This window comes from Rattus norvegicus, chromosome 3, assembly GCF_021556685.1.
Source record: "Rattus norvegicus strain SHRSP/BbbUtx chromosome 3, alternate assembly SHRSP_T2T, whole genome shotgun sequence".
In the NCBI taxonomy this organism is placed as follows: Eukaryota; Metazoa; Chordata; class Mammalia; order Rodentia; family Muridae; genus Rattus; species Rattus norvegicus.
The window spans coordinates 53,903,332-53,925,866 of NC_141536.1; the positions used below are offsets into that span (position 1 = coordinate 53,903,332).

A 22,535-nucleotide genomic window follows, 5' to 3' on the forward strand; every position below is an offset into this window, starting at 1 on the left:
TTTGTTGTTGTTTTTACTTGTTTTTCTGAAAATATCAAGAAGCTAGGGAATCATTTCTGTCTAAGGGTGAATGTCATGAATGCACATCCATTAAAGTTATTAATTTCTTAGTTGGGTAAACAATCAAAAGAAAAAACAAGGAAGAAAACTCAAACAAACAAAACTCCAAAACTGTTTGCGAGCTCACTATAAATTTGAGGTCATGGAAGCTCAGAAATTCTGTGGATTCATAGTTGCTTTGGGTTCTTTTTGTCATTTTACCTTAGAATGTCTAGCCTTTTATTACATGTCTTCATAGCCCTGGAGGCTAAAGCAAGTGTCAATCATCAGTTATCCTGTGTTTGTGTTGCTGTGAGAGTATACACGTGTCACTCCCAGTACTTGCTTTCAGCTGAGAAAGTAAAGTTTGGTGCAGAATAACTGTTCCCTGTGGGATGTACAGACCCTCCCTGAGCTCCGTAGACATATTCTTCTTTTAGCTAGTCATTACTAAACTTTGAAGTTTTGTTTATTTACGTCTATCTTTTAGACTTGAGGGCAGCAGCTCTCAACCTTGTGGGTGGAGGTTGAATAATCCTTTCACAGGGGTCACATACCAGATATCCTGCATATCAGATATTTATATTATGATTCATAACAGCAGCAAAATTAGTTATGAAGTAGTGACAAAATAATGTTATGGTTTGGGTCACTACAACATGAGGAACTATATTAAAGGGTTGCAGCCTTAGGAAGACTGAGAGCCACTGCCATAGGGTCTTTAGGACTTTTTTTTTATTATTAACTTGAGTATTTCTTATTTACATTTCCAATGTTATTACCTTTCCTGGTTTCCGGGCCAACATCCCCCTGACCTTTCCCCCTCCCCTTCTATATGGGTGTTCCCCTCCCCATCCTCCCCCCATTACCGCTCTCCCCCCAACAGTCTAGTTCACTGGGGGTTCAGTCTTGGCAGGACCAAGGGCTTCCCCTTCCACTGGTGCTCTTACTAGGATATTCATTGCTACCTATGAGGTCAGAGTCTAGGGTCAGTCCATGTATAGTCTTTGGGTAGTGGCTTAGTCCCTGGAAGCTCTGGTTGCTTGTCATTGTTGTTCATATGGGGTCTCGAGCCCCTTCAAGCTCTTCCAGTTTAGGACATCTTTTTAAAGGGCAAAAGCACAGGGTCTTTCCTTTCATCTTTAATATTTACTGTCTAAAGAGGTTTTTTTTTTTTTAAAGTCTTTATTTCCATTTCTCCTTGAGTGTGCATGCCCACAGTACTCTTGTTGAGAGGTCTGAGGACTCGTGTGTTTCTGGACATTGAAGCCAGGTCTAGGGACAAGCATTCCCACGTTGCTATCTGCCAGCCCCACAAGTTTAGATTCTCACTATGTATCATTAATTAATACTGACTTAATATTGACTTTTTTGGCTGTAAAATATCATTAAAACCACCAAAATTTTGAAAGAGTAAAATGTTATTGTTCTGAACAAAATAGTTTGTTATCCTTAGTTATATAATTATGTGCTAATATTTGTGTATATATTATATACGTATATATGAATATTGTTTTCTTTCTTTAGCAGCTGATACACCATCAGAAAAAGATCTGAACAAAGTCCTTCAGCTTTTGGAGCCTCAGATTTCCTTTTTAGAAGACCTGACTAAAACGGGAGGAGCAATGAGGGCTGTTCTCACTCAGGTGCTGACAAACCAGCAGAGCTACAAAGACCTGACTGCTGGTGAGTGAGACAGTGAACAGACTCACATTTTACTTATTCAGATTTGTTGGAATAAAAAAGTAGCGTCTTTTAGAACTTAGTACTTTTCTTTTCTTTCTTTCTTTTTTTTTTTTTTTTTTTTTTTGTTCTTTTTTTTGGAGCTGGGGATGGAATCCAGGGCCTTGCGCTTGCTAGGCAAGCGCTCTACCACTGAGCTAAATCCCCAACCCCAGAACTTAGTACTTTTCATAGAATTCTAAAGCTTGAAATTAAGAAAATTTCTTATAGATGAGAAAACTGAAGTTCAGCAAAATTATTCAACTTTTTAAAGACTTCTCAACTAATTTCTGTTGGAGTATCTGGCCTCTTCATTCTTGGGTATGATGACACTTGTGAGAGTTCCGCTCACCTTGCTGGTCACTGGCAAGTGCTTTTGCCTGCTGAGCCATCTCACAGACCAGAATACCTGATTCACTGGAGTTGCAGGGTGGGGTGAAGGTGGAGTTATGTTAATGCTTCACTAAGAAGGCAGTATTTATTTAAAGTAAAACCTAAGGGAGTTGTGAGCTTCAGGGACGTGGACTTGAGTGATAACACGTTAGATTCCAGGTAGATGTTCTAGTGTTCGCCATAAACAACATACAATAGGACAAAAGGAGGCAACGGTTTGAAACTATAGCAGAGCTGGTAGTACACACTGCAGGCTCTTGGGAAAAGGAATAGTGTGAGATGTGTCTCATGATTGCTCTGGAAGACTTTCTGACTATATACAGATCAGGCCCTGAGGCAGATCATGGTGGTCCTGCTGAGTTAAAAAAATCATATTGGTTCACTGAAGCTGGAGGAAATGGAAAATTTGGGGCAGAATACCAGGGAGTGATCGTAGATTCTTGGAGAATCAGTGAATAGCCAGTGTGAGACTACCTAAGATTTTTGAAAGTTTTTCTTTTTAGATTTATTTTATATGTGTGAGTGCTTTGTCTGCATGTATGCATTTGCATCACATGTATTTATGGTGCTTGTGGAGGCATAGAGGACATAGAAGACATCAGATTCCCTGAAATTAGGGTTACAGATCAACTGAGTTGATGTGTGGGTACTGGAAATTGAACCTGGGTCTTCTGCTAGAACAAATGCTCTCAACTGCTGAGCCCCCTCTCACTACAGGTAAGGTTTGTTAGGGATTGTGTGTTACAGGTTAAAATAGAACAGCTACCTGTAGGGAAGCAGTGTTAGTTAGATTTTAGTTTAGCCAGTTGAAATAGACCTTTCTATTTCTGTAAGCATCTGACTCTCAGATTCCAGAAGGATAGACCTTGAGTAAGGTCAACTTCAGGTTAGTTTTAAGAAACCGTAAAATCAAGAGAGAAAATGAGAAAAAGAAAAACATAAAGCTCAGGATCAGAGGATACAGGTACAGCTCAGCAGAATGGGGGTGTGGGGCTGCTTTTCAAAGGGACCCAGATTTGACTCCCAACATTCATATTTGGGCAACTTACAACTGCTGGTAACTCCAGCTCCAGGGGAATCTGACATCCTCTTCTGGCCTCTGAGAGCACCACACACACATATACAAACTCACATTAGACACGTAAATATACACATAAAATAAAAAGCTTGTAACCTAGGCAGTACAGATGGCTCAGCAACTAAAAGTACTTGCAGACAAGCCTGACAACCTGAGTTCCAGCCCCAGAATCCCCAGGCAAAGGGGAGAACCAACTTCCAGAAGTTGTCCTCTGACACTCCCCCAGCCCCGTGTATATGACATGACATATACACAGTACCTGTATTCACATGTGTGCACACACAAGTACATACATGCACACATGCATATACAATTTAGAAAGAGCCTCATCACCCAACAATACCTGCATAGAAGGATAGAAGGCAGAGTATGAAGTGGTTCCTCCAGGAGAGAAGTCCTTTCAGCACATTGAACTTTCCATAGATCTGCCTCATACAAAGTGTAAAATGAAGCCTTTATGTTTTGTTTTGTTAAAAATATTGATTAGAAGATACAAAATATTTAGTGAACTCCAATAAGGATAGACACATAACCCCTACGTACCTTCCAGACACCAGGTTAGGAGACCACTAGGTGGGAATATGTATGGATCAGGATGAGCTTACTTCTTTTTTTTTTTTTTTTAAAGATTTATTTATTTATTAATATTAGTACACTGTAGCTGTCTTCAGGCACACCAGAAGAGGGCATCGGATCTCTTTACAGATGGTTGTGAGCCACCATGTGGTTGCTGGGAATTGAACTCAGGACCTGTGGAAGAGCAGCCAGTGCTCTTAACCACTGAGCCATCTCTCCAGCCCCCAAGCTTACTTCTTTGGAGGGATTAAAAAGCCTAGGGTGTTAATAGTAGCTCAAATAATCAATTTTATATTCTATTCTGACTGTATGGGCAAGTCGTATGTATTAGTTACCTTTATGTTGCTCTGATAAAATACCAAGACCAAAAAATGACATGGAAGTAAGAATTTATTTTGGTTTTGATTTTAGGAGTGTCTATAATGGTTGGGTGATGATGGGGTGATGATGGTGCCCATGGCAGCAATGAGCTGGGTCAGGAAGCTGAGAAATCATATCTGAGACACAAATACAAACAGAGTATGAACTGAAAGTGGGACAAAGTTATGAACTCACAAACCCCACCCAGTGACGTACTTCTTGCAGCCAACCTGCACTACCTTCCTAAACAGTGCAACAACTGGGGAGCAACTTGAGCCTAACAGGAACCGTTTTCACGTAAAATACTACATGATGCAAAGGTTTGAGCTCAAAAGTAAGATGATCTGATCCTTTTTTGGCCAGTAGTAATTGAAAAGGGTGAAAAAGGCAGCTCAGGCATTGTTTCATGGAATGATGATGGTGACATCTGTTTCAGCTTGGTGATGAAACTGGACTATAAACCCAGTACTCAGGAGGTTGAGATGATTGGATTTCAGGTTTGAGATTAGCTTGGGCTACATAGTGAGAATCCTGTTTTAAAAGGGGAGGAGAGGGGCTGGGGATTTAGCTCAGTGGTAGAGTGCTTACCTAGGAAGCGCAAGGCCCTGGGTTCGGTCCCCAGCTCCGAAAAAAAGAACCAAAAAAAAAAAAAAAAGGGGGGGGGGAGGAGAAGGCTTGCGTCACACCACCATTTACTAGAGGTAGAGCTGGCCTTGTCTGTCACCAACACAAGAGTGAGTGGGCCCTGCACTTTGCCTGGGCAGCACACAGTAGAGCTGTCCCTGGTGGCAGGAGCACAGGTGAAGCAGCTCTGAGGGTGTGAGCAAGAGAGAGATGGCCCCAGCATTCATTTACTGTGTGGTGGTGTGGGTGAGGGACAGATGCCCCCTCCTCCCCTCTTACCCTTAGAGGAGAGCTTGTCCCAAGGTCATGAGAGCAGGAGAGGTAGCCCTGCCCCTTGCTGGCTGTGGATTGTGGCAGTGCAGGAAAGTGGGTGGGCTGACCAACTCAGCTGCCACACAACCCAGATCAGGGTTTTGAGTTGGCCCACCCCAATGTCTACTCCATCTATAAACTCTGAAAGGGGTAGCCTTACAAATCCAGAGATGCAGGATCTCCATGACATAGGGTAACAACAAGATATCTGAGAGGAGTCCCAGGGAGACCCAGTATTGATAGTGTAGCAGAAGCCAGAGTCCTTGAACCAGACCAATGATTCATTGCAATAAACATTTGCAAGTAAAGATGTGTTGGCAAAAGTAGGGTATCCGGGGGGTATGCTGTGATACACTACAGCTTCCACAATGGGATATTTTATTTATTTACTTAATTATTTAATTTTATTATTACTGTTTTTTCTTTTTGAGGTTAGGTTACAAGGGTGGAGGGTGGATGGATACAAAGGGATGGGGAGATGTGGGATTGGGGTGCATGATGTGAAATTCACAGAGTCAATACAAAGTTAAAAAGTTGGGGGAGGGGCTGGAGAGATGGCTCAGAGGTTAAGAGCACTGACTGCTCTTCCAGAGGTCCTGAGTTCAATTCCCAGCAACCACATGTGGCTCACAGCCATCTGTAAAGAGATCCGATGCCCTCTTCTGGTATATCTGAAGACAGCTACAGTGTACTTATATATAATAAATGAATAAATCTTTAAAAAAAAAAGTTGGGGGAGGAATTATGCCTAGATATCCGTTATTTTCTTAAACTAGAAATTGTTTATTTTTTGAAACTATCAACTGTTGAGAAAGAGAACAGGTAAATTGTCTTGAATTTTCTTTCTTTTTTCTTTTGTTCTCTTTTCTTTACCAGGTTGGCCTTGAATTTAGAGAGCTCTGCCTGCCTCTGTTTCCTGAGCATTTGCAATAAAGGCCTGCACCACTTGACCTAGCTAAGCAAATTGTTCTTTTTTCAGGGGTTGGGAGTGGCACTGAGATAGGGTTTTCCTGTGTAGCTCTGGCTGTCCTGGAACTCTCTCTGTAAGCTAGGCTGGCCTTGAATTAGAGATCCTTCTGCTTCTGCCTCCTGAGTGCCGGGATTAAAGAAAGGCATGTATGACCACTGCCTGGCAAGCAGGTTGTTCTTAACCATTGTAGCAATTTTAAAAGGGAGTTGTCATGATTGTTTTACTTCATTTCTACAATTAAAAATTTTTTTTCTTGAAACTAAACAACATGAACAAGAACCCTTAGTTAACTTTTATTGATGGACATTGAATTAGATTTTGATTCCCCAGTTTGAAATTTGAACCAGGTTTTGTGGATATTTCTATAGTTCCAGCTACTCAGGAGGCTGAGGTCATGGGAATTACAAGTTTAAGATCTATGTGGGGTATAGAATAAGGTCAGGGCCCTCTCTGAGTTTGGACAACTCTGAGACCTTGTCTCAAAATTAAAATCAAAACAGTGATGCCTATAGATCAGTGGAGAGCTGGCTGTCTGGCAGGCATGAGGCTCAATTTCCAGTTTGAGATTTCCAGTCTAGCTTCCATGTTCACTAGTCGTCACTAGAAAGTCATGCTACCTTTCTAAGCCTGTTTCCTTACTTTAAAAATGGTAAAAATGCATTCATTTTCAGGGAGATTGGGAGGAATTGATAGTTCAACGGACAGCATCTGCGGTGGGGCTTTTATTATCTAGGAAACTTTTTTGTGATACTAAAGATGAAATTTAAACCCAGAGCCTGGCATATGTAAGGCAAAACACTGAGTTAGAGCCTAGCACGTACTCATTTCTATAGGAGTCCGCATGCTTTTACTTTTTTAAAAATATTTACTTTTAGCCTATGCATATGTATGTTTACCTGCATGTGTGAAAGTAGGACAAGACGTGAGCCTGGTGCCTGTAGGAATCAGAAGGTCCAATTCCCTGAAATCCAGTTAGAAGTGGTCATGAGTTGCCAAGTGGGTGCTGGGAACCAAACTCCACGCCTCTCTCTGTAAAGAGCAGTCAGTGCTCTTAACTGCTGAGCCTTCTCTTCACGCCATTTTTAATTCTTAAACTAGTTGTAGTTATTTTCAGTATTGTACCTTACTTGAAGGTGGGACTCGTCCCATTTATTTTATTTTTTTTTTTTTTTGGTTCTTTTTTTCGGAGCTGGGGACCGAACCCAGGGCCTTGCGCTTCCTAGGTAAGCGCTCTACCACTGAGCTAAATCCCCAGCCCCTCGTCCCATTTATTTAATATGTTTCTTTAAAAACAGAGACAGTTTGAGAGCTGAAGCAAATAGAAGCAACTACAGCAAAACCCAGGAGGGTCATTTTCTGGGCTGTGTCACAGTTAGTCTGTTGATGGTTTATATCACTGGTGCTGAGAGTTTCATCCCACTTGAAACTCCTGTGGTCACAGAGTCAGCAGTGTTCAGAGCTTAAGGAAGACATAAGCTACCTAAGAATTGGCAAATGCATTGGATATTTGGCTTTTATATAGAGGATAAGAGAGAATGAGTAAGTTTTATTGCAAAGAACTGTAAATTGCTACTCTTTTCTTTCACTACTTTTCTATTCTCTGCAATATATTAAAAAATAAGAGAAAAAATAGCAATAATCAGTAAACTGAAATATTTAAGTGAGACTTCTAAGATGAGTTGTGGAACCTAAGTGTTCCCATACTTGTGGAGATAAATTGTCTTAAGTGATATTTCAATGTAAATTAGACTTTTTTTTTGAAGCAGAGTTTCTTTTTTTTTTTTTTCCATTTTTATTAAATTGGATATTCCTTGTTTACATTTCAAATGTTATTCCCTTTCCGGGTTTCCTGTCCATCAGCCCCCTAGCCCCTTCTCTTCTATATGGGTGTTCTCCTCCCCATCCACCCCCCACTATCACCCCCCAACAATCCCCTACACTGAGGGTCCAACCTTGGCAGGACCAAGGGCTTCCCCTTCCACTGGTGCTCTTACTAGGCTATTTATTCACTGCTACAAATGCAGTTGGAGCCCAGGGTCAGTCCATGTATAGTCTTTGGGTAGTGGTTTAGTCCCTGGAAGCTCTGGTTGCTTGGCATTGTTGTTCATATGGGGTCTTGAGCCCCTTCAAGCTCTTCCAGTCCTTTCTAAGATTCCTTCAACGGGGGTCCTATTCTCAGTTCAGTGGTTTGCTGCTGGCATTCGCCTCTGTATTTGACGTGCTCTGGCTGTGTCTCTCAGGAGAGATCTACATCCAGTTCCTGTCAGCATGCACTTCTTAGCTTCATCCATCTTATCTAGTTTTGGTGGCTGTATATGTATGGGCCACATGTGGGGCAGGCTCTGAATGGCCGTTCCTTCAGTCTTGAAGCAGTCTCTTTATGTAGTTCAGGCTATTTGGGAATTCTGTATAGACCAGGCTGGCCTCAAACTCACAGAGATCCATGTGCCTCTGCCTTGTCAGTGCTGGGATTAAAGGCATGTGTGATCATGCCAGTTTTATAAATTATACATTTCATTTCTTAAAAACAAGAATTAAATGTAATTTCATTTATACTATTTGAAATTTTCTATTGAAGCTTTATCTTCTCTGAAAATCTTTCTGAGTATTCTTCTCTTGGTAAGTCCTGAGTACTTGGTATCCGAAGACCACAGATGGTCAGATCACATGAGGAAGTCTGCTTGGTAATCGTCTTCATGAGCTGGAGAGAAGGCTCAGTGGTTAGAGCACTGACTGCTCTTCCAGAGGTCCTGAGTTCAATTCCCAACAACCACATGGTGGCTCACAACCGTCTGTAATGGGATCTGATGCCCTCTTCTGGAGTGTCTGAAGACAGCTAAAAACAAACAAACAAACAAAAAGTAATCTTCACTGTTTTCTCTTTCCTTTTTCTTTTTTTAAAAAAAGATTTATTTATTTATTTATTTATTTATTTATTTATTTATTTATTTATTTATTTATTATATATAAGTACACTGTAGCTGTCTTCAGACACACCAGAAGAGGACATCATACTCCATTACAGATGGTTGTGAGCCACCATGTGGTTGCTGGGAATTGAACTCAGGACCTCTGGAAGAGCAGTCAGTGCTCTTAACCGCTGAGCCATCTCTCCAGCCCCTCTTTCCTTTTTCTACCACTGATCTTCAGGTTTCTGGAAGGTTGAAATCATGCCTTAGCATGCCTTGTCTAAGCCTCATTTATTTTAGATGTTCAATGGATTTCATTCCTATTATAAATTGATTATTCTGGGATTGTCAGTGCCAAGTATAATCACAGATATTATCAGAAGTGAATTTTATGTTTATTGTAATTGTTCCTCTTCTCTAATTATTTACTTGTGTATTCACAGGATGACTATTTAGATTTTGAGTAGAATATTTCCTTCTGACTCTAACTTTGTCTTCAATATTAGGTCTTGGAGAAAATACTTGTGCAAAGAAGAGTCATGAGAAGTACCTTATAGCTTTGAAGAGCTCCGGACTCACGTATCCTGAGGATAAGCTTGTGTACGGGATACAGGAGCCGTCTGCTGGCACTAGCACTCTGGCAGCTCAAGGTTTGTCTAAATATTTAATTTGAACCATAGTGACTTCATTTTATTCCAACAGACAGCCCCTTAAACTTTTCTCCATGATTGAACATTTGAGCTTCAGTAATGTCACGAAAAGAGGGGTGGTAGTTAGACAACTGGATGAAGAAAATTAATTTTCCTTAAATACAGATTGTTAAGTTTTAAGGCTGAACTCATCAGGTTTAGTTCTGACTCGTGAGAAGTGCAGCAACTGCTATTCAGACTTTTCGAGCTCAGTGGTTTAGTAATCATGGCTTAAACCTAAAAAGCAAGATCCTCCTGAAATAACTTGTAATTAATAAATTTGGGCTTTTCCTGGGATTTTTCTGTTGAAGTATCAGCCCATTAGATAACATGTTGTTAAAGGTAAAGTTGAACTTTTCTGGGGTTACTTTTAGAATGAGCTGTTTTTACTTAATGTTCTGATATTTGTGTGTCTCAAAATAATTTGAAAGTACATCAGCATGTGGCACTTATGATGGACAACCTCTCTTTTCTTTTATCTGGAGGCTTTGCAGGTGCTACTGGGACACTGGGTCAGATAGACTCTTCAGATGAGGTGAGATTTAAAGTTTAAAACTTTTTGTTTTTAAAATAAAATCTCGAACATTCACTTTTACCAATGAAGACTCAGGAGCAGACACCATGGTGAAAGCCTACAGGCTCAGAGAGACAGAGAAAGCACCGGCTGACCTTTCAGTTCCACCAACATTCCAGAAGGAAAAACTCCTTCTCCAAACTCTTAAATACCCTTCAGCTCAAAGACCCTTCTTCCTCTTTCCTGCGTTTTTTTATGTCCACTCCCTGTCAACTGATTGCTCTTCCTCTTGACCTATCCTTGACTTTCCATAGCTTATAATAAGCTCTTGGCTTACAGGTGTGTGCTAGGGCTGAGCCACACTGCAGCAAAGGTTTTTCAGTTCATAGTCTTGGAGGTTCATGATGTGATCAAATATCCTGCAACACTTTTTTTTTTCTTTTTTTCTTTTATCTTTTTTTCGGAGCTGGGGACCCTGCAACACTTTTTAAAAAGAGAATTTTAACCCCAGCTCCGAAAAAAAGAACCAAAAAAAAAAAAAAAAAAAAAAAAGAGAATTTTAAGTGTTTAAAGCTGTAGAGATCTATGGTTTGGGGGTTTGGAGATGACTCAGTGGGTGAAGTTTTTCCTGTGCAAGTGTGAAGACCTGAGTTTGGATTTAAGCACCCACATAAAAGCCAGCTGTGAGCTTATGTCTGTAATCTAGCTAGTGGTAGGAGTTTGAGATAGGCAGATTGGGGGTGGGGGTTGGGGGGATGTGCTCACTGGCCAACCAGCCTAAGTAAAATGGAGAGCTCCAGGTTCAGTGAGAGCCCTCCCTGCTTTCAAATAAGTGCAGTAGAGAATGGTAGAGGGAGGCACCCAGCTGCACACACACATCTCAGTCTCTGAACTCAAAATTAACATACAATTATTGTAGGTTTATGAAAAAAGTGTCTGGTGGTTATCTACTATAAATTCCTTATGCAGTTAGACAACATTCTGGGATTCTAAGTCACAATTTCTTAGTGACAATAGAAGGACTACAATAGGGTTTTACTTGTTTTCATACCTAGAATAGAAAATTTAAACATTTAGTTAAATAGCTGGAGATGGTGGTGCATTGCTGTAGTCCTTCCACACGAAGGCAGAGAAAAAGCCTGGTGTGCTGGTTCCTGCCCATCATCTTGGAAGGTGGAAGCAGGGGTCAGTGTAGTCACCCTCAGCTGCATCTCGTGTCTGAGACCAGCCTGGGATGTATGAAGTTGGGGTGTCTGGGTTAGCTGAGACCTTGTCTTGGTAAGAAGACAGACAAGTAAGTTGAGGAGCTTAGGAGTGCTCTGCTTGCTCAGCATTTGGAAGGCAGGCTCCACAGTCCACCTGCAGGACCCAGTGCGCACGGGTTTCATGGTGACACTTTCTGCTCGTACTTCCCCTTTCTCCTACCAGCTCTTGTCTTCTATCTCCCTGCTTCTGACAATTGTACTTTATTTTCATTGTTAGAATTGTTGAGTTGAATTGGACCTGTTAGAAAGCTGAATTTGAAATGAGGGAAGAAGTACCTTGTTTTGTTTTGGTTTAAACGCTTAGAATTCCAGTTGCAGCAACATAGTGTCTTCTAGTTGGATAGAATAACATCCTTCTGCAGTAACATCTGCGGCTTTGAAATATAGTTCATTACTTTGTTCATTATTTTTTGACTGTGTCTTTTTTTTTTTAAAGGTTTATTTATTTTATGTGTAAGAGTACACTGTTCCTGTCTTCAGACACACCAGAAGAGTCATCAGATCCCATTACAGATGGTTGTGAACCACCATGTGGTTGCTGGGAATTGAACTCAGGACCTCTGGGAGAGCAGTCAGTGCTCTAACCACTGAGCCATCTCTCCAGCCCTTGACTGTGTCTTTTTTTTTTTTTTTTTGGTTCTTTTTTTTCGGAGCTGGGGACCGAACCCAGGGCCTTGCGCTTCCTAGGTAAGCGCTCTACCACTGAGCTAAATCCCCAGCCCCTTGACTGTGTCTTTTAAGGCCTCTTACATTTGCTCCTCTTAGAATTTGTGTTTCATCAACTTATATGTGTAATTTTTTTTTTCACTTGCTTCAGAACTAGTTTTTTGTTTTTGTTTTTTGTTTTTTTTTTTCAGAGCTGGGGACCAAACCCAGGGCCTTGTGCTTGCTAGGCAAGCGCTCTACCACTGAGCTAAATCCCCAACCCCACTAGTTTGGTTTTTAACTAGAGAATTTCCTACATTCATGATGTGCTTTAAGCAACTCCATCTCCTTCCCTCCTCTGCAATTCTTTCCCTATCTTACCACCGTTTCCTCCCAACTTTATGTGCGTGCTCTCTCTTTCTTCCTCCAGAGTCCCCCATCCCCCTTTCTTTATCTCTTAAACCCATTGGTCCATTTAGTGCTGCTGTATGTGCCCTGGTGTAAAATATCTACTGGACACACACATTGTAGTCCCTCAGAGGCTACATCTCTGAAGATAAATGGCTCTCCCTCCTCTAGCAGCCATTAGTTGTCAGTAGCAACTCAGTTAGGGTAGAACATCAAGAACCCCTCCTCTTCCTGTCCTGGAGTTTTAGCCATCTGAACCTTATGTAGGTCTTGTTCATGCAGCCATAGCCACTAGGAGTCATGTGCAATGGTACTGTCATGTCTGGCAAATACTTTTCATTGTGGATGTCCATTACCCCTGGTTCTTACAGTCTTTCCACCCTCTCTTCACAATGGTCTCTCAGCCTGTGTGTGTGTGTGTGTGTGTGTGTGTGTAAGTAACATATCTTTGTCATTTAGAGCTGAGCACTCATACTTGTGTTTTCTGCATGTTGGGCAGTTGAGTGTCTCTAAATTAATCATCATAAGAAGCTTCTCTGATGAGGCTTGAGAGATGCACTAATCTTTAAGCATAAAAGAACTTAGGGGATAGTTTATTATTTTCTTCTAGGGCCAGTGATCTAGTCAAATAGAAGTTCCATTTTGTGGAGCAGGTTTAATTCCAATCAGAAGGTGGTTGGTTATTCCAATACCATTTGTGCTGTTGTTGGGCCAGCCTAGTTGTTACTGTAGCTCTTCCAATTCAGATGCTTAGCACCTTCTAGTACTGTGATAGTAGGAAGGAAACTCCCAGCTGGGTAGCAGCCTGATCTTTCTATGTCCTGGGACTGGAGTATGTAGTGTTGAGTATGTAAGCAATAAGGTCTTACCATCAAATTCTGGGAATTAACCAAGAATAAGGACAATAACCTATAAATGTTTAAAATTGTTTATCAGGCAGTAGACTGAATGCATCTCTACATAACTTTATGAGAACTTTAAGAAACATCACTTTGTTTCCTTTTACTCTCTAGTTAATTTTTCATGTTCCCTAGGGTGGCATAATAGTCATCTTAAAAAACTTGGATTTCAGAGCTGGTTAGATCTAGGTTTAAATCTTGTCTCATATGGCCTTATATGCCAGATTGTTTTATTTTTCAACATTAGTTTTCTTTTCTTTTTTTTTTCCGGAACTAAGGACCGAACCCAGGGCCTTGTGCTTGCTAGGCAAGTGCTCTACCGCTGAGCTAAATCCCCAACCCCAACATTAGTTTTCTTATAAAGAAAATAGTGATAATTTTAATATTAATATTAATTGGAATAATATATTTAAAATCACATTCATATACTTGCTATACTTGCCACAAATTTAACTCCTCCCTTTTTCCCTCCTTCCTTCCTCTTCCCTCCCCTCCCCTCCTCTCCATCCCCTCCCCTCTCCTCTCTTTCTGAGACAGGGTTTCATGTAATGTAGGTTGGCCTTGAATTTATTATGTACCAAGGATATACCCTTGAGGTTTAATCCTCCTGCCTCCACCTTCCAAGTTCTAGGAATGTAGGCATATACTAATTACCCGCTTACTTGGGATTGAACTGATGGCTGCATGTGTGTTGCCAGCCTCGCACTTTACCTCTTAGGCTACATCACTGCTCCACAAAATTGAGTCTCATAAATGTTTTCTATTTTGCAGCCTTATGTGTAAAGGGATTAAAATGTATAAGTTCTTGAGTTATTGTGGGTCATACTATAGAAATTTTAGCTGATCTTTCCTGAGAAATAAATACTAAAACACAATTTAAAGAAAATTAATTTTACCCTTCAACTTTTAATTGCTTAAGTAATATACAAATGCATTTTGATTGTTTTACTGGGCAATTGAGATAAAATAAAAGTTACCATGTACTCTTTCTATTACTAGTCCCTCCTAATATTGCCATTTAACAGTTTTGAAGCTTTGGCTGATCCATTTCTATATAGTTAAATAACAGGCAAATAAATGTGTTTCACTACTTTATGATCTTTTATTTATTCAGTACTAAACTATGTAAATCTATCTTTGTATGTTTTTCATTGGTGGTATAATATTCTAAAGGAATGGGGGAATGACATACTGTCCAATCATGTTCTTGATTCTAGTCAGACTCTAAGAGTCAATGCTTCCATTTCTTTTCCATGTTTTGCAGGTACATAACCGGTTCTTTAGGATGTGGGATTACTTAGTTATAGGATATATATCTACATTTTAATAGGTTATACTTATTATTTTAGTGATTATTTCAGGGAAATTACTATTTGGAGAATTGTTGTTTTTTTGTTTTTCGAGAGAGCATTTTGTATCTCAGTGTAGCCCTGGCTGTCCTGGAACTCATTCTGTAGACTAGGCTGGCCTTGAACTGGCAGAGATCTGCTTGCTTCTGCCTCCCAAGAGCTGGGACTAAAGTGTGTCATTACTGCCTGGAAGTAATTTTTATATAAAATGATGTTTATTTGTGTTTTATTGATATACACCCCCATTTTCAATTTATTTTTTAAATATTGATTTAGAAGTAGGAGTAGGAGAGTTATGTGATATAGCAAAAACACAACATATAAATTATGAATGTTTTAGGAACCTGAGAGTTCATTGTGAGGCTGATGAAGTTGAATTCCCGAGAATCAATTCCCAAGAATTCAGTGAGGGTAGTGAATTTCATGTAGCCAGTGATAGAGTTGAAATTAGACACAAAGTCTCTTGTCTGTTTGATCTGATAGTCTTACTATAAAGTAGATAGGCTATCGTTTGTTTCTGTTGATGTATAGAAACTATTGTTACTGGAGGGGTAGTTGTTAATTGCTATGGATCAGTTTGTCTGAAAGTTCTATGGCTTAAAATTACCATTTTAATTTACTTGCTTTTATGACTTAGGAATTTGGGACTGGCAGCTGGATAGTTCTGTCTGGATTATCTCATGGAGTTTCAGATAGTTTGTTGGCCAAAGCTAAAGTTATCTGAAGGCCAAACTTAGATGGAAATCTCAGATGGTTTACTCACTTAGCTCACAATTGATGCTGACTGTCTAGAGGGAGCTCTGCTTGTTGATCAGAGTGTTTACATCTGGAGTCTCATGGTATCTTAAATTGGAGTTCTTTGATGGTGGGTGACTTATCAGTATGAGTAGTTCAGGACCAGAACTGGCTGAGCCATTTCTCAGTTAGCTTGGAGATTACAAGTAGTTCTTCTACTGTCTGCTGTTAAGTATAAGGAAGTTGCTAAGGTAGGCCCACACACTTGCAACTGTAGGAGAGAGATAGATTACTTCTTGATTGGAAAAATGTTAAGGAATTTATAAGCAACTTTCTACAACTACAATATGACATTAGCCATTCTTTTTGGGTTCTCTTCACTTGATCTTAGCTAAAAGGCCAAGAAGAGATCTTGGGTTCTCTTGATAGTTGATAATGTCTAGGAAGTATAGTTAAATAGCATTCCAATAGTTGACACATATCTTTTGACAAATACTATAAGTAAATATGAGATATCCTTGTAGCTAGTAATGAATACTGAAGAGTTTTAATAAGAAACTTTCCTTATGGGCTGGAGAGATGGCTCAGTGGTTAAGAGCACCTGACTGCTCTTCCAGAGTTATGAGTTCAATTCCCAGCAACCACATGGTGGCTTACAACCATCTGTAAAGAGATCTGATGCCCTCTTCTGGTGCATCTGAAGACAGCTACAGTGTACTTATATATATAATAAATAAAAAAAAAATATTTAAAAAAAAAAAAAAAGAAACTTTCCTTATGTATAATGACCATTATTGTACTTCAAGAGAAAGAAAGCTTATATTTAAGATTGAAAGATATTTTAGAGGAGGGCATTTAAAAATATTGTTATTTATGTGTGTGTGTGCATATGAATATGTGTGTGGTTCCTCAAGTTGTTGGATACTCTATAGAGTTGTAGTTACTTGTAGTTATGAGCCTCCCAAGAGGGATACTAGGAGCTGAACCCCAGTCTTCTTCAAGAAAAACAAGCACTCAGAATGGATGCCATCTCTCCATTTTATCCCTCTCACCTTTTAAAAAAAAAAAAAAAGACATGGTCTCACTATGTAGTTCTGGCTGGTCTGAAACTTGCTGTGTAGACTAGATTAGCCTTGAATTCAGAGAGGTCCTGGCATGGTGCACTTACTATATAGTGCAGACTGGCTGGACTCACAGACTTGCTTCTGCCTCCCAGTTGCTGGAATGATAGGCATAAGCCACCATACCTGGCTTAGGGAATTGATATTTTCCTTTCTACAGGAAAAGGGAATGTACTAGGAATTGCTAGCATTGTTTACACTTAAAGAACAAACCATTTTAAAATTTGTGTATATGGAAGTTGTGTTACTATTAATCTTCTGTTAGTCTTTTGAGCTTACCTCTTGACACTATTTTATTTCTTCTTTTGTTTATTTTTTTAAAATGCGATATATGATTGTATTAGAACCATTGCCTTGCATGAAAAAACCAGCACTGTACCTTATCATAAGCACAAGATGTGTTAAGTTGTATTGGGATTCTTTTCAAGAGGAAGAAGAAGCATTTCTACCCACTCACAAAACTAATGGCATTATCTAAAATTTATATTGTAGTTCTTTCAAAACATTTTTACACATCATTAAAATGATTAAAAATGAATTAACTCAGGAAAGACCAGAATACGCGAATCATGTGGAAGTTGAGCAGAGGATGGCGTCTTGAGTGAATAAGTTTTGCCATTTGAAATTTTTTTTTCCATGTGGAAAGGTTTAATGAGAGAAGAAGAGTAGAAGAGGGGAGAAGTAAAGGAGGCCGACCATGAGCACGGGAGGGAAGGAGGGGGATGGGGAGAGAAGGGACAGGGACAAAGAGGGCAGAGAAGAGTAAGGGCAAGAGAGGAGTAAGAGCTCTTTTTTTAAAAAATATAATATAATTTAATTTTTAAAAAAAAATTTCTCATACATTCACGTTTGTGTAAAGGCATCGGATCCCCTGGAACTGGAGGTATAGGCAGTTGTGAGCTGCCATGTGAGTACTGGGAATTGAACCCAGGTCCTCTGGGGGATCAGCCAGTGAGTGCTCTTAACCGCCGAGCCATCTCTCCAGCCCTGCCATTTTGAAAATTTAATTAATACCTTAAAACCTCACTGCCCCTGCCTCCTGCTTTACTTTTTATTTTTTATTTTTTAGTATCTGGCAACTTTAAGTACCATGACAAATTTGCATTAGTGTTCATGTTGACATCTAATGAGGCTTGAGGATTGGAGTTTCCACACTTTTACTCTGTAGTTCTACAGGTTACCCATCGAGCTAGCCCTTCCATGATTTCAATCTTGTAATTCAGCACAGTACATGTTAATTAACTCTACAGAGAGGTAGTTATAGCAATTAAAAATGATTTTCAAGTCTGGGTCTGTAGCTACATAGGAACATCTGTTTAGCATGCACATTGCCCTGGGGTTGATCCTCAACATATGCAGAAATATACCGTAAGCCAAAGATAAATCCAGGTCATAGACTAAAGAAGGAACAAAGCTTACTTTTTTCCTTGAAAAGTTACCTGTACAGTGGAATGGTGGGCCCAGTTTTAAATGGGAAGAGAGAACTAATTCAACTTTCAGTTTTAAGGTAAAGAAACAGGCTCGAGAAATGACTCAGTGGTTAAGAGTTCTGCACTTCCACAGGATCTAAATTTGGTTCCCAGCACCCACCTGTAACTTCAGTGCCAGTGGATTTGAATCTGATGTTCCCTCCTGGCCTCTGAGGGAACCCACACACATGTGCTGTATCTACAAACATATACATAACATTTTTAAATAAAGAAATGGATTTGAGACTGCAGAAGTAGCAAGATTTATTTCTATTTTGGAGTTTTAGTTGATGGGTTTAAGTATTGCAGTCTACTTAATCTTGTCAGCGTGTCAGGTTCTTGTCTCTGTTGTCTTCAGAGTAACTAACAGAACACTGCACTAAGATTTTTTGCAACATCACTCATTCTGTTTTTTTTTGTAGCTCATCTGAAATAAGAGAAAATATTATTTATGCTGTATGGAACCAAAAATAAAATCAAGAACACATCTTAATTTTGTGAACTTTTAAAAAATTTAATATACATTATTTAAATTTGTGACTATCAGATAACTTCAATAAGAAGACCATCAGCATTCTTATATGTGAGTGGGATTAATTATAACTAGATGTTCTGAGAGGGAAGAGAACATGTTGTAGAGCTGGGTACTTTGTTCTTCTTAAGCAGGGTCTACTTACATAGCATAGGCTGCTTCAAGTTTTTCATCTTCCTGAGGTGGGTGCCCTCTGAGTACTGGGATTACAGGTGTGGCCCACCATTCCACTGTACAGGTAACTTTTCAAGGAAAAAAGTAAGCTTTGTTCCTTCTTTAGTCTATGGCCTGGATTAGTGCATCGTGATGGGGTATCTTCAATGAGAATAGTGTGCTGTCATTTAAGACCAGGACCTTTCATTAGCCTTTCTTTGAAGCAGCTAGTTAGCTTTCTTGCTTGCTTGCTTTTCTTTTTGCTTGCTTTCTTGCTTTCTCTGTAACTGTCTTCAGACACCAGAAGAGGGCATCAGATCTCATTGCAGATGGTTGTGAGCCATCATTTGGTTGCTGGGAATTGAACTCAAGACCTCTGGAAGAGCAGTCAGTGATTGCTCTTAACCACTCAGCCATCTCTCCAGCCCTCAAGCAACTTTCTTTAGTTGTAGTCACAGTGGTTAAATGGAATACCTGGGACGTCTGTCCTCTTTAGTTGATGGACTTCTTCCCTGATTTGTGCTTGGAATTTTGATGTAAAGCACAGTTTTATATTACAGTGGCACAGTAAATCTTTAAGTTTTATTCTAGTCCTTGAAGATTTCCTTTGGATTTTACTTTCATAGCCTCTTTCATACACACACACACACACACACACACACACACACACACACACACACACAGAGGAGATAATAAAGAAAAAAACCTATAGTGATAGTGATAGATTTTTTTTTTTTGTTTATTTCAGTATTCTTTAGAAAAGATAGAATTGAAATTTCTATTAATGACTTTTAAAGACTGTTGACCCGTGCACTGTCAAACTACTGTCTAGGAAGTGTGTACTGCTGTACTAACCTTCAGCCGTCAGTTTGCAGGAGTACTCATTGTCCTACAGGTTTAGGTGTTTGGTCTGCTTTCCTCACTGTGTGTGATATCTGCCATCTTATTAAGTCAATTCAGTGAGCCATGTCTTCAGAGTTTGCTTTTGTGCCTTGAACCTTTGTTGTCTTTTCTCATTCTTCCTTGCTCTTGTGTTTAGGACACAACCCAAGCCTTTTCCATGCTATATGCAAGCACACTATTATTGAATTATGCATCACGCCCACGTTTTCTTTTTGAATGACTTTTTCTTACTAATTCTACTTGTCTTTTAGGACTACAAGCACAGGAAATGTATAGAACTTTGTTACACCCTGAATGTCATGGTATTGATTGAAGGTATCTCTTTTATAGGAAGTTTACAGCTGAAAAACATGAAGTGCCAGTTCAGCTTAGAAGTTATTGATTCCTTTGCTGTAGTATCCTGGGTTCCCTTGCTTAGGCATAGTAAATCATAACCTTTAGAGAGAAAAAAAAAATCCCTTAGTTCTGTGATGAAGGTAGTAGGAACCTCTCCAGCTGTATTTTATTTGGAAACAACTACCTGCACTCAAGACTCCTTGTCTTGTCTTGTCTTGTCTTGTCTTGTCTTGTCTTGTCTTGTCTTGTCTTGTCTTGTCTTGTCTTGTCTTTCCCTCCCCTCTCTTCCCCTCCCCTCCCCTTATTTCCTCTCCCCCCTCCTTTTTTCTCCTCCCTTCTTCTTCCCTTCTCATCTGGTTCTCACAGACCTCTGACCTGTTACTCTCCCTTGGACAGCTCTGGCCTCTGTTACTCTTCTTTGGACACTGGGGTCTACACTGTCTGTGCTAATTAGCTTTCTCAGTCTATTGTACAGCCCTCAGCATCCTCTGAGACAGCCTATTGACAGATATTCCTGGCAATTAAATTAAATTCCCAGGTATCAATCACCGCTTATATGCTTCTTTGGCTACAAAGTTGACTGGATTGTGAAGGATTTATTCCTTAATGCTCTCCCTAATTAATCCATTTCATTTGTAGTGTAAGGTTTTTCACAAATGAATGCATCACAAGTGAGCAGAAATTGCCCTACATTCTTGGATTTTTTTCCCCAAAGCATATTATTATTTATTTGTCTTATACATTCTGATCAGTGAATCATTTGAGGGAAGCTAGAGCATGAACTGAAGCAGAGATCATGGAGGAATGCTGTTTCCTGGCTTAGTTCCTCATGAGTTGCTTAGCTGCTGTTTGTATACAATGCAGGACTACCCGCCAAGGCATGGCACTGACCACAAGTAGCCTGGGCCCTTGCACATCTATCATTAATTAAGAAATTACCAGAGGAGTTGCCTACAGGCCAGTGTGATAGAGGCAGTTCCTTAATTGGTGTTTCTTTCTAGATGACTCTAGCTTGTGTGTGTGTGTGTGTGTGTGTGTGTGAGAGAGAGAGAGAGAGAGAGAGAGAGAGAGAGAGAGAGAGAGAGAGAGAGAGAGAGAGAGAGAGAGAAAGAGAGGGGTTCTGGAGATCAAACTCCAAGTTGTTGGTCTTCGTGGAAAGTGACTCTGGCCACTTAATCATCTCTCTGGTTGCTAATTTGAGTATCAACTCATTTTGTTTCATTCTTTATGAAATCTTTTTCTAGCCCTCTCCTTTTCCTTCCTTTTTATGGTAAATTCTCCTATTCTTTTAGCTTCTTTATGCCTTAATATTATGTGTGTAAACTTAGAAAACTTTTTATTTTAATATTTTGGAATAATCAAGAGTCTTTCCCTATAGGTACAGATTATAGATTGTCATATTTTAATAGTAAGGCTATTTTACTATGAATTTCAATAAAATTGCGTTAAAACAGTCATTGTAATAGATGCATAGAAGTGAACTATGTTGATCAGCAGTATGTAAGAGTGCATATGTTACATTTATGTAGAACACATTTATGAGCATGGCTATGGCTAATGTTGACTTTATTTCCTCCAGGAGGACCAAGACGGGAGTCAAGGCTTGGGCAAGAGGAAGCGGGTAAAGCTAAGCAGTGGCACCAAAGGTATCTATAGTTTGCCTTTTTTTTTTTTTTGGAGATAGGTTTCACCACATTATCTAGACTGGCCTTGCAACTCACTGTGTACCTACACTGACTGTGAACCCACACAATCTTGGCTCAGTCTCCTAAGTTTTACTGGGATGACAGCTGTGTGCCACTGCCACCACACCTGATTATGTTTTCCTCATTTAAAAAATGCTTAAAAACAAACAAAACCCTTAACATTTCAAAATCCTGGTTACATAGTGAGACCCAAGACCCTGTCTTAAAAAAAAAAAATCTCAGAAGCAAATAAATAAATAAATACATTTAAGATTTAAATTGCTTGAGTTTTATGTTTTCAGTAGTGTTTAGTTTTAGCTTCGGATTTTTTACATTTATATACCATGATATTCTTTTAAGGAAATGACAGTTCTAGAATGTCTTGTCTGAAACATTTGGGACTAGTTTCTGATTTTAGTGTTTAAAATTTTTTATTAGTTTACCTGTATAGATGTTTGGGCTATAGTTATGTCTGTATATAACTATACAGGGTCGTGTGTGCCCAGTGCCTGCCAAGGAGACTAGAAGAGGGCAGAGGGCCCCCTGGAATTGGAGTTTATGGATGGTTGTGAGTCACCATTGTGGGTTTGGGGAATTAAACCTGGGTTTCTGGAAGCACAGTTATTGTTCTTAACTGCTGAGCTCTCTACAGCCCCAATTTTTTAGCTGACTTTTGGTCATTTGAAACGGTTGTACTGTACAGTGTTGGTTGTCCTCAAGGTCTGTGTGCTCAAAGCACTTCAGATTTTGTAGCATTTTCCATTTTGGATTAGTGATGTCAAATCTAAAATTTGAAACTTAGAAATTTTAGGTACATGGCTATGTTCAAGAACAGGTAATACTTTTTGA

At 39.6% G+C, this 22,535-nt stretch overlaps 1 protein-coding gene across 14 annotated transcripts in view; it reads left to right on the plus strand.

The window, feature by feature from the left end:
- Ubr3 (ubiquitin protein ligase E3 component n-recognin 3) overlaps positions 1-22,535 on the plus strand; it is a 157,694-nt gene that overhangs the window by 25,480 nt on the left and 109,679 nt on the right. For 12 of the 14 annotated variants that reach the window (XR_015682848.1, XR_015682852.1, XR_015682849.1 and 9 more), the window contains 4 exon segments: positions 1,567-1,725; positions 9,490-9,633; positions 10,158-10,207; positions 21,581-21,647. Coding sequence is in view for 6 of the 14 variants with exons in the window: in NM_001134550.3 (NP_001128022.2) it covers positions 1,567-1,725; positions 9,490-9,633; positions 10,158-10,207; positions 21,581-21,647 (420 nt within the window). In the remaining 8 variants the exon portion in view is untranslated. 14 annotated transcript variants of the gene reach the window in all.